The sequence below is a fragment of the Cyprinodon tularosa genome, unplaced genomic scaffold, assembly GCF_016077235.1.
Source record: "Cyprinodon tularosa strain WSP-4 unplaced genomic scaffold, ASM1607723v1 ctg509, whole genome shotgun sequence".
Lineage (NCBI taxonomy): Eukaryota > Metazoa > Chordata > Actinopteri > Cyprinodontiformes > Cyprinodontidae > Cyprinodon > Cyprinodon tularosa.
This window is the reverse complement of record NW_024039240.1, coordinates 591,172-603,888: the sequence shown is the minus strand read 5'-3', so window position 1 is coordinate 603,888 and position 12,717 is coordinate 591,172. Positions and strand designations below refer to the sequence as shown.

The 12,717-nt window shown below is 37.6% G+C and overlaps 1 protein-coding gene across 2 annotated transcripts in view; it reads right to left on the bottom strand.

Moving 5' to 3' along the window:
- Positions 1-12,717, bottom strand: part of cap2 (cyclase associated actin cytoskeleton regulatory protein 2) — a 29,070-nt gene that overhangs the window by 3,375 nt on the left and 12,978 nt on the right. For both annotated transcript variants that reach the window (XM_038303230.1, XM_038303229.1), the window contains 4 exons: positions 5,809-5,952; positions 5,288-5,373; positions 3,530-3,635; positions 86-269 (listed from right to left, as the gene is read on the bottom strand). In XM_038303230.1, coding sequence (XP_038159158.1) covers positions 86-269; positions 3,530-3,635; positions 5,288-5,373; positions 5,809-5,952 — 520 coding nt within the window. The remainder of the gene's footprint in view (positions 1-85; positions 270-3,529; positions 3,636-5,287; positions 5,374-5,808; positions 5,953-12,717) is intronic.

Genomic DNA, 12,717 nt, shown 5'->3' with positions numbered 1-12,717 from the left:
ATTTAGTGCTTAACGATTTATGAAGAATAGGTTTTCCATAAAAAAAAACATTAAAATCAAACACTATTATGAGTGAACATTTCACCTTTAGTGATATCCATGCCCTGGTTGAGTTGAGCAAACAAAGCTGAGTGCTGAGGCGTTGCACCGTCTGCCTGAGTCTGGCAGGGATCCTCAGTGAAGACCGGAGGAGGTCCAGGGGGAGGAGGGGGACAGGGTGCACCGGGTGTGAGAGGAGAGTCTAAGAGAGATGCAGGAGCGATGGGACCCTGTGAGAAGCAGACAACTAACATCAGGACTCCATCGTGGTTGAAAGAAATTCAAACCTGCAGTCAGTTTTAGAATAGAAGCTGTAGTAATAAAAATGTCCATTTGAGGTAGTAAAATACGAACACTGAAGGAGTCTGGATGATTTTTTATTGGTGTGCAATATTACTCAAAAGTTTTAAACCTCTGCTTTGTTTAAAGGAAGGTATGCTATGCTGAGTGTGATTAATTAAACCTTAATTATTCAGAACCTATACGTTGTATAGGTGTGAGGGAAAAGATACCAAGGTCAAGCAGAAGATAAAATATGTTTACATAAAAAGAAGCACTTCAGTTACTCGGTCAAAAATGGTTGTATATTCAAATGTCATTTCGAGGGTCTTCCTGTTGGTAAAACCTGATTAATTTATCATCTAAGTAGCCCAATTTCTGGTAATTTTCTAAAACTCAATCCAACTTATACGCTGAATAATGACATCATACAAGAAATCCCCCTTTTAATGCAGAACTGTTTGTTCTTTCCTTCATTTTATTATGGTGGGGTGTTTTTGTTTGGGGTTTTTGACATATTTTGAAAAAAAGCACAGTGCCTGAAAATCCAGTATGAAACTTATTCTTTCATAGATTAAAAAAAAAAATCATTTTTGTTTTTCCTTTGAAGACTTTCCATATCAGACTGACTGATCGATCATAAAGGAGATACATTTTTTTTTTTTTTTACAGGCGAAGATATCTGAAAATAGGCAGGTGATAGACTGGAAATACCTGAAAAAGGTGCAACAGGAGCTACTTTGAAAGCCTAGAGAGTTAGTGCTGAGGAGACTCTCAAAGTTTACTAGGAACTCTGGTTCTTTTGATTTAAAATAAAAAAAAGTTTCAACAGATCCATACATGTACCGTAAAAACACATTCATCAAATGCATCTGGCAGCATTCTTAGTCCCCCCATTTGTAGGCTGAGGTAATTTTTTTATGTTTCAATTTTAAACTAGAAAAAATAGCATATTTCTTATAACATTGACATTTTTTATAGCAAGAACTGGTGCAACTGGAAGATTTGGTTTATCTGCTGAACTGTTTACAGTTAAACTGAATAGAAAAGACACAAAACACTCATAATGAACATATCTCAGTTTACACAACTTCATTTGTTTCTTGATGTCATTTTGAAGTCATTAAATAAAGTTAGAACTGAATTTAGAGATCTATAGTAACCAGGGGATAAAAAGGTAATGTATTTCTTGTTTAAGTTATCTACTAGAGTACAGAGTTAACACAGTCTGCAGGCCACAGCCTGGTTATCAGTAAGGCCACATGGACAGCTGGAACAAATATTTGGCAGCTCACTGACCCAGGTTGTAAAAAGTGTGCCACTGACTGGTGGACACTCTGGCAGGCTCTTTGCATTTCTGACCTTGATCTCTAATTTCAAGTGTTTTTTTTTTTTTTTTACTCTGTGCCTATTATGTATCAGCCGAACTGTACATAAATGTGAGTGAATGGAGCTGTCGCTAACCCGTAAATGAGCGGCAGACGGCAGCTGTGCCGAACAGCGACAGGCCCCTTAGTTTAGGTTACAGCACAGGCAGCGAGTTTACACAGGCCTCTTTTGTCGAGGCTCTTCTGTGAAGAAACCCTCCATTCAAGTAAACCCTGAGGGCCACCTGTTGGGGAGGCACACTTCCCTTCTTTTGCACGCACACACATCAGCTCTGTCGTCTTACAGCAGGACCAACAGCTGACGCAAACAACGTCTGCAGATTCTCAGGTTTCTGCATGCAGAAAACACATGTGGACACAGTTGTTCAGGATCAGATGGGCATTTATCCTCACATTAAAGGGGTAGAATAAGATTATGAGCGCAAACATGGAGAGGCAGCTGCCCATCGGCATCAGTGATACAGTTTGCTTTAATTATTCAGTTTAATCCTAATAAAAAAAAAATGTATGGATAGAAAAGTCACTTTGTGATTTTAGGAGCTTACATCCTAGACAGTTTTTTTCTGATCCTAAAAACTAAAACAAAATGGGTATTTTGAATCTTTAAACTCCCACAGGTAAAACTATGTGATGCAGCCCCGATTTAAACCCTGGGCCCCCCTGAATTAAAGTCAAAAAATTAAACCACAAGACAACAGAGGGACACAAGTATAACATTTACAGCGGATATAAAAATAAAAACTCACAATTTTCCAGAGGCCTACTTTCACCAACATTTAATATTTGAAAAAAAGCGCCTTACAGAGGCAAATCTATAACTTTGATTAACAATTATAGAGTCATTTGTAAGAACTAGAATAAAGAGGTTGTGCATATCTGCAATCTTAAAGTTTTGCCCATCTTTTTCCATTCAAATTGAACCAATTAAAGACATGGCCGTTCAAACACTTGAAAATGCTAAAATCTCTTTGCAAGTAATTTTTCTGTATTTATTTCCATCCATCTACCTTGTGAGAGGAAAGAATCCTCATACCACGATCCTACCTCACCTGTGCTTTATTCTCAAAGCTTGGGATATTTTTTTAAAAGCTAACTCAGCTTCAAACTTCTCCAGAGCATGTCCCCTCTCCTGTGTGCCATATTGTATTGAATAAGATTAAATTACACACATGCAGACCTTTATTATGAGATAATTTCTGTTGGCAATTTGTTGCAGTGCGTTTTATGGGAGGTGAACACAATTAAAGCCACACTTTTCTACTTTTTTAACAAAAAAGGCAAACCTGTATCTCTTCCCTTTCTCTTTAAAATAATCTATCATTGGGTTTTTGTGTTTTTTGCATAATGTCTTCAAAATTACACTAAAGTTTGTTGTTTAATCTAAGAACACGCCCAAAAGATTTAAGGCATCTAAGTATGCTTACAAGGCACTGCAAAAGGAAAAGGTCAAGCGGAATTAGGATTTATTATCGTATGATATCGTATTCTCTGGGATCTACTGAGGAGTTCCCAATCAAGAACATCTAAAACCAGAAGCGTGTGTGGGAGTGGCTGATGGTCTGGAGCTCTGCAGAGAGCTGCAGTGTGCACCCACTGAGGAGAAGTTCATTCATTCATTCATGCTCCCTGCAGTGGTTTACATAACCCTCCGGCTTCATCACTAAAAATGGAAGTGTTTGGAAAAAAAAAAAATTTCCCTTGCTGGTTTAAAAATATCACAGCTGAGATAACACACCAGTGATTTTCTTCTTCTTACTGGCATATAGTGGAAAAAACAACAGAATAAATTCAGATGGTTGCAATTACGAAAGAATTCTACTCACCGTCTTACTCCACACCAGTCCTGTAGTGTGGTGCTGCTTGATGAAGGACTGCATCTCGGTCCAGATGGACAGGTAGGAGTGCACCCAGTCCACATGACGTTTGTCACTGGGAGACAGAAGGAAATGGATAAGACAAATGTGGCGGTCAAAACAGTTAGGAGGAGGAGGAAGATTATGAAGAAGGTAAAATAGGTGGCTGTAAGGAATGGAGGTGGATGTGACTTGATCTCATGAAGCTCTGTTGGAAGAAAGGATGTTTAAAACACTTTTTAAAAATAATTGCATAAAGTTTGCATGTGAGAAAGCAATTAGAACTCATTCAAGATTGCATTGCCCCAAAATAACCTTTAAGCACAATCCCAGTCAGCATGATTTCTCTATAAGATCAGTTACGCCGGACAATATACATCCCTCGACTGACTGTAAAACTTATCATTTGAATTCACTTTTTTAAATTTAGGATCACCAAACATGTTTCTAAGACATTTTTAATGTTGCAATTATAATTCTAAATACACAGCATACCTGACTGATAGCAGCTAGGTAAGTTATCTAGTTTTACTTATAAAAGCCAAGGGGGAAAAAACTAACAAAAGGACAAAAAAAATAAATAAATTACACCTAATAACTTTATACAACAAAGAACCAGGGAAGACCAGGAAGTTTAATAGAAGATATATATACCTTAGATAGGAGATTTAAGGAGACAGGAATTCCAGTTTCTCCACAGCTTAGACTGGTATCGGGTTGCACAACATGTGTTGTCAGTAGGTGACAAGATAATATCATTGCAAGATGCATTTATCCTAAAATATATATATATATACATTGACTTTCATAAAAAAGGTACTGACTCTTGCTATGACAAACTTTGCACTAGTCCATCTTTGCCATTTCAAAAGTACCTGCAAAGCATCATTGTAGGCCACCTGTAGCCTTTGCAGGCTGGATTTTTTTTATAGCAGAGCAGAGAGGTACAATATGCATTAAAAAGTTCCACTTTTACCACATCGGTACATGCACCAAATGTACGAGCAAGGGTATTAGCTTGAGCATACAACATTCTACATTGTCTACAGATACCATCATCATCTGACAGACTCACTGTGATGATGTGTCCAATATACTTGGTTTTATTAGTAACATATTCATATCAGTAGGTGTGAATATGACCTAAAAGAAGATTACATTTACTAAAAAATAGAAAGACAACTTGCCATTCAAGTGAGTCAGATGTGTGCATTTGATGCTGAAATTTACCCATATGTACTACAGACTAATAAAAAAGAAGTAAAAGACAGTTTGTGAGCGTATAAAGGGAGCAACAATTATTGTAAGTGGGTGCAGCAAACACAATAGTTAGGAAGGTACCTGTTGGAGAACTAAAGTAAAAATTTGTGTGACGTGTTTACTGAATCCCCAGCAGATGCTTTTTACATGCCATGAGGCTATCTGGCAAGGATAAGCAGGATACATCTCTCATGTAACATCACAATTTAATAAATAATTCAATTTGTATCACTTTTTCAGCTAAAGTTTTTTTTTTCTTGGCTTTTGGGTTAAAAAGTACACACAATGCAAATAACCCCACTATATCCTCCACCATATTAAGCACTGATGTGTTAAACAACATGGAGGACCACCCTCCTAAGCATGTTCCAAGCGGACCTAATTTACAATTGTGTGAAACACCTTAAAAAAAACAGTGAAAGTCTAGTTGCCATCAATTTAAGCCTGTTTTATAGTAAGCATACTTACGTTTCCTTGTAGTCCTTCAGCACTCTATTGGTGTAGAAGGTGGCTGCATCATTCATCTCCTTCACGTATGGACCAGGTTTCTGGCTCTAAGACAAGAGCAAAAAAAAAAAGATATATGCCTTTATGAGAAGGTCTTCTCTCATCCTGACAGTTTTATAAACACCTCGCCTTCCCTGCAGATTTGTCTTCATTGAGGGTCAAAGCTGAAAAGTTCACAGCGATATCAAAAAGTTCGGCCTGTTTTTGATAAATTTGGGGAAAGAGCTTTCATGACAGCAACTTACACAGACCAGAGCCAGCTTTTAAGTCCCAAAGAGGAAAAGCTTTCATCTGAATGTTAATGATATTTAGCTGGAAATGCTGTGACCCCACAGATAAGCTTTTCCACAGAAGCAAAACAGAAACCCTGCATACAAATTGATCAGAACGCCAGTTAAAGCGCATGTGGAATACAATTTCTTGTAAAGTAATTTCTATCTTTCTAAAATTCAGATTTGTTTTCTTTAAAGCTTATTTTGTACCACTGCCACCCAGCCCAGGGCGGGGATGCTCTCGCTGACAGCTGACAGGTGGTTGAACAGAGGACTCCCTCGGTTGCGTTCCCTGAAATTCTGGATCTCCTGGATGTGATCGGAAATCGGTTTCAAGAGGTCATGGAGCTCCGTCTGCGAATGCAAACAATGCAACAACGAGGAGTTAACACAAATGCAGAAGAAAAAGGAGAGAAATATGCAGAGGGAGGTTGAGATGGTCGTGAAACTTGTGACCTAGTCAGATTCTCTTCAGATCATCATTAATGGGGCATGTGGTCTATTTACATGGAGATACTCAATGATTTTCAGCCTTATCCCTCTATCCTCCTCCGCTCTCCCTTTTGTAAATCATAAACCATGTCCTAGAACAGTGTCTAAATTTATAAGAGATTTTTCCACTGGATCTTCCAGATCTTAGCTCCAGTTAAGCGGGTCTCCCAGCTCTCATTTAACCTTCCCCATCGTTCCATTTCTTTCCGACATTCCTCCGTTCATGGGGAGATCCCTCTGGCCATGTAAGGCATCCCGCTCCTCCAGTGTTTACAGTTTACCAATCCAACATCCCACCCCTATGCTGAACTCAGAGCAGTTTGAACCATTTACCGTTAACAAGCGACAGACAAATCTAAAAACAGTGTCCTTTTAATCTTCTGTATGATAGAAATCAAACAAATACTTAATGCATTGTGCAGGTTTTAAGATTTTCTGCACGACTGTGTGCACAGCAACAAAACTAAGTCACATTGGATAAGATGGTAAGGGGTAAACTTGTTCCCTTGAGACTCTTTTCCAGATCAGATGGACATGATTTTCATAAAGTAAGAGAAATGCTTCTTTCTCTGTTTTTACTGCAGCTTTTATTCACATATTTTACCAAAACAAAAACGTTTTTTGTGTGTTTATATTTGCCATGCAATTTTTAGAACAGGTCTCTTTTGAAATTAAAAAGAAATAAAAATAAAGAATAACAATCTAACAATTAAAATGAGTTACCCCCAATCCCACCCATTTACCCCTAAACAGAATCCAGTGCAACAATTTGTGTAATTGGAAAATAGGATCCCCCTGTATGTGATTTATTCTCAGAGTAAATGCAGCTGTTCGTGTTAGAGAGCACCATGAAGACCGAGGAACACAACAAACAGATCAGGAATGAAATTCCGGAGAAATTTAAAGCAGCCTTTGATTCTAAAATAAAAACCCAGGCTCTGACCAAACACCCCACAGAAATCTGTTTGATACCTAATCTGAAAATGGCCCAGCAATCTCTGTGTGGCTGTATGTAAATGTGCACATGGTGAATGTCCTGAATTAATGATGATTTTGAACAGTAGGAATACCTGTATGTTCAGTAAGGCTGCTGTATAAAATGTGCTTCATAAGTCACTACCGTTTCGTTAATGGGAAGACAGATGGAGATCAATATAAGGTAGTCCTGGACCAAAACCTTAGAGGCTGAAGAGCAGTTTAAACTGGGTCTATGAATAGTTATTGAGTTTAAAACCTACATTCAGTTTTATATCTGTGGTAAGAATTCAGATTCATGGAAGGATTCAGTTGAATCTGAGAAACCTCTAAATCAACAAATTGAACAATTAAGAAGGTGTCGAATACACATAGATCCCATATTTCTATTGGTAATGACACCCTAATGGTGTGTCTTTAATATAATATATTCAAGGTACAATATATTTAAAAAAATTAAAACCTTTTTGTGTTAATATTCATAAATTGACTGAAATAGGATAAATTACATTTAACCAATAAAAGTAATTAAGCAAGATTTGTAATACCAGAGATCCTAACCTACTTTTCCAGCACTGGCTCAGAGAGAAGATTAGTACTCAGTGTTGGATGGGTGTGATCGAGGCCCCCTATCTGTATGTGAACATCCGAAACCCCCAGCTTAGAGAAACAAGCACACCCAAGTTAACGGGCCAATCTGAGGTCACGGTACTTTCTTTGCTTTCCTTTCTCTGTGTTTTTCTCTTACTCTCTATCTCTCACACTGACTGCAGGCTTAAATATAGAACATGTCCATAAAAAGTCAGAGAGCACAACTGGATAGCGCAGGAGAGAAAGGCCAGAACTTTGAAAAATGTGTGTGTGTGTTTGACAGAGAAAGAGCTAAAGAAAAGCGAGGGAGGCACACCCAGGTTTACACATGCTGTTTTACTGGTGCGCTAATGTTCCTCTGCACTGATTACTACAGCTATATACATTTATAAAAGCCGGCATAAAAAACATTGTGACTTTAACCTTTCCAAGCTAAATAATGCAGAGTTTCATGCATAAAAAAATCCTGCTTATCAAATAATACATTTTGAAAAATTTTAAAAGCTTAAAGTTAAAATTTTTGTGTATTTAATTTTGATTTGAATCCCTTTTGGTCTAATAGGGTTAACTGGACAAATCTAACACCGGAATTTTGTTCTGGAGCGCTTTGATTGTATATTTAGAGTCGTTATGCTAGAAGGTGAGTTTAAACTTTCCTTGCGGATCATACTGCATTCAGCTCAATCAATTGTCCTCTCAACCCTGACCAGATTTTAGATCCCAGCAGAAGAACAGTGTCCTAATTGCTGTTACACCTACTATATTTTATTTATTTTTTCTGTAGTGTAGCAGGGCAGCACTACTCTATATTCACATTATAAAAGTTAGAGTTTTTTAAACCCTTTAAATAAATACTGCTTCATTGGTGGCTGTTGAGAGAACTCGACTTAGTTTGCCTGCATTCGTGATCATTTTGTAGTACCATGCAGTTTTTTTTTATATATATATATTTTCTTTGCTTCACAACCAGAAAACCTTTTTTTCGCTGAACTATATTGAAATGAAACATAAATAACCTCATGCAAGCACTGAAAATTATATAGCTTTTAAGAAAAGCATGCCTAGTTTTGCCAGATTAGTCTAAAAAAGATTTTTTAAGCATGACCTGTTGCTTAATTTGGTTCATGCAAATATTAACAGTCATCAACAAACAGCTTTTATTTTACCTTTGTTAACTTACTTCAGAAATAATAATCTAACTGAGATATATTTTGTCTGCCTTTTTCCAACCATCTGAAAGATTATGAATTCTTTTTCATAAATTTTCTAAATCATTTACTCTTAATATGTTCATTCACATACATATGCAAAAATATGTTCAAAATTAGGCACTAAATATATCTGCTTATTAATATTTTTTTCAACACTTCTTAACCAGCCTGGTAAAGGTAGATTCAAGGCTGTAAAGTAAATGGCAGCCCACTGCACTCCCCAAGGGGATGGGTTAAATGCAGAGTGTGCTGGAAATAGAAAAATGTAAAAAGTAATCTCTCTCTGAAATAAAAACAAAAGGTAAGAAAAATATATAGCGTTTTAACTGAATAATTTTTTTTTTTGATAGGGAAAAAAAGCTGATGTTGAAAAATTATACTTTATAACAAGCAATTAATTTTAAAAAAAGCAATGTTAGTTAAGGATCCATCCATCTTCTCCCACTGTGGGTCTGCTACCTATCTCCAGCAGTCTATGGGAGAGAGGCGGGGTACACCACATACAAGACATCCAACAATGCGCACAGACACACACAAACCAAGGGGAAATTTAGAGACACCAATTAACCTAACAGTCCCGTTTTTGGATTGTAAGAGGAAGCTGGAGTACCCAGAGAGAATCCATGCATGCACTGGAAGAAAATGCAAACTCCATGCTGAAAGGCCTTGAGCTGGGAACTGAACCTGTAACCTTCTTGCTGCAAGGCAGCAGTGCTGCAAACTGCACCACCTTACAGCCCTTCTTAAACATTTCAATCTATATTTTTATGAAAGATATTGCAGTGCCATATGCTAAGTTCATCAGAGTACCTATTAACTGCTATTTCATCTTTTCCATGGCTTATTGTTTTCTTGTGATATTATATGACTCAGAGGCCTATTTCTCTTGAAATTGCTTAAAGAAAACTGCTCCTTGCCTAAACTGGCACCTATTAACAGTCGGAGCAATAATTAAATAATTAATAATTAAAGTTCAATTTGAAACCATAACAAAAAAGGCTGGAGGGGCTACGTTTATACCACCACTGCACAGAGTGGGCAGGGGGGGTTGATCAGTGTTGGAGAACTGCTGCAGAGCGGGACATCCTGGGGTCACAAAGACAGCATAGCAACCATCAGATAATCTGTACATTCGCATCGGCTGTTTGTGAAGCATGCCATCAAGTGCCCCTTTTCTGTCCTACAATAACAAATATGATTAGTTTGCTCAGCTGGAACTTTGACAGCAACTATGTGCTTTCATCATGTGATTAAAAAGATTTAAAGACTCTTAAACTAGCAACTGATTTGGCAGATTTAATGCTTCAGTACGTGTTTCCAGACCCTGAGGACAGTCCCAGCCAAGGCTGGTTCACCTCTGGTCTTCAGCCTGGTTTTAGGGACTTTGAACACAAAATCAACCATCCTTCCTGCTCATATCAGTCACCATACTTAAATATAACAACAAAAAGATGTTGGATGAGCTAAAAAGGAGGAGAAGAGATCTTGAGAGGTTGTGCAAAGAAAAATGTCCGCTGTACATTTTAAGAAGAGTCACTGAAGGACGTGACTTGACAGAAATGACACAACATAAACCAACATGAAATAAAAATTGCAAAACATTCCACCTTTTTTTTGTAACCATGTTTGCAGGTTTTATAGAGAAGCTACATTTATTTCTAATGGGTCTCTCATACCTTCCTTGTTTTCTTTTCTGGCTTTCCCTGAAAGCTCGTTCTCCTCCTCTTAGCCAATGATCAGACAGTTTAGGCGTACTAACTTCCTGGTGGACTCTCTGACACCGATATAGGGAACACAAACAAAAGGCCAAAGCGATGATATCATTATCACTTCTGTCATAGAAAGCTTTCTATCACAACCATTTTCCTCTGTTGGTGAACATGTTGGGAATGTGTTGCATTAGCAGTTTTCCTGGTCAAAGAGCAGAATAATCCCTCTGTGCATAGCTTACTCTGCAGCACGAACACAGGACAGGGGTACAGACTCACAGAGGAGAAAGCTTTATAGAGCCCCACACAGTAAAATACTTAAAGTGTATTAAACCAGCATTTATGGATTATTAACCACATTGGGAGCCCAGGTGTTTTATTTTAAGGTGTCTTCTGTAAAGAGCTGAGAGGTTGGATCAAATCATAAGTCTCCTCAGATCTCGTTGGAAAAAAGATAGTGGCATTTTTTTCATGCTTTTAAACATAAATCTGTGAATTTTTTTTAATTTTTTTCCGTATGTTTCTGTTGTATATACAAATGGAAGGTGGTGTATACAGAATCATGACACTGCATATACTTTCCATGATCTCGATTTTGGACACTGGGGCTTTTCAGTGAAAGGTGGGCTCACCTGAACATAATAATTCAGCCCTACTTTTGGTTGACCAAAAAGAAAGATGCTGTAAAGCTTATGTGTATCGGTGGAAGTACTCTGTTATTGAAAAATGTTGGTCTGTGGTGAACTCCATCCATTCATTCATTGCATTATTCTTATCTGAAAGGACAACAGCTCTAGGGGGAATACAAACTTCCCTCTCCCCTTAGACAGCCCCATCTCATTCTGGGGGATCCCAAGGTGTTCCCAGCCCCAACAGGATACACAATCCCTGGTTTCCAGGGCAAATTCTCAGTGATCCAGGTCATGGCAACTACAAAACCTGCTTAAATCATGTGCAAACCAGACTTTCGCTCAGTTTTTCAGAAAATGTCTCAGAAAATGTCTGTCGATTCTGCCGGCTCACTGTAGCTGGTTTTCCTCACCTCAAACTGTTTGTGGGTCCTCTCTTCCCCCAACTCAACTTGTTCAGAAAACCTCCAAAGGGAGGAGATATTTTGATCAGCTGCCTGAAACACCTCAGCTGACTCTTTTGAAAGCAGAATTGTGATGAAGGAATACCATTACAAAGTATTTAAAAGCTAAAAAAATATTTGTTTTTTCTTAACATACACCTTTTATTACTGTTAACACTTTAACGACAAGTTATCAAATAATGAAACGTTGCACAATATTTGCACAAACTACATGGATGTAAAAAAATATATTTGTATTTTTTTTTCTTGTCTTTTAATTTATCAATAATCTGATTGATTCTTTTCAGATTTATCAAAAATACATGATCTAGAAGCTATGACAGCCTAGTTTCTTATGATACCCTTACCTTTGGCCAAAAAACAGAACTGCAGCACTCTTCTGCTTGTTCTCGTAGTTGGTGCTCGTACTTGACAAGGTCTATTTTTTTTTTCACCCATTGTGGAGTTGCCATTGATGTCTGTGTTGAGCTGGATGCTCACTTCTGAGAATCCCCAAAATCCATATTGAATCTAATGCTTGAATTGTTTGCTCGGTTGGACCCATTCAACTTGGACGCACCTGACGTCAAATCTGCAGAGCAGCATGGGAACTTCTAACCCAAAGTAAATTCAGGAAAATAGGCTAGATGCTTAAAGATGCATTGACTCTTAACTACAGAGGTGTCAGCCTGTTCATCAAACAATGTTTTAGTCATAAAGGGTCAAATAAAAAGGTTATTTTAAACACATTTTCAGTAAAAAGGTACAAAATGTCTCTCCTGTTTATTTTTAATGGTTATTTTTTTGTAAGGTTTGTCAAAGAGTGATATGAATGTAACGTTTGTGATGTGGACCCCAGGAATATTTGCCTGTAATTATGTAGAGCCTAATGATGATCCTTAAATAAATAAACTAAATAGTATAAAAAAATAAAGAATAAAAAAAAACACCCTAATTGAAGGCTGCATTCTTTCAGGGCTTATTGAGGTCACCAGCTCTCTGAGCGGCATCTTATTTTATTATTTATTTTCACCTTCCTTGTTTACATCCAGAACAAGTTCCTGGAATG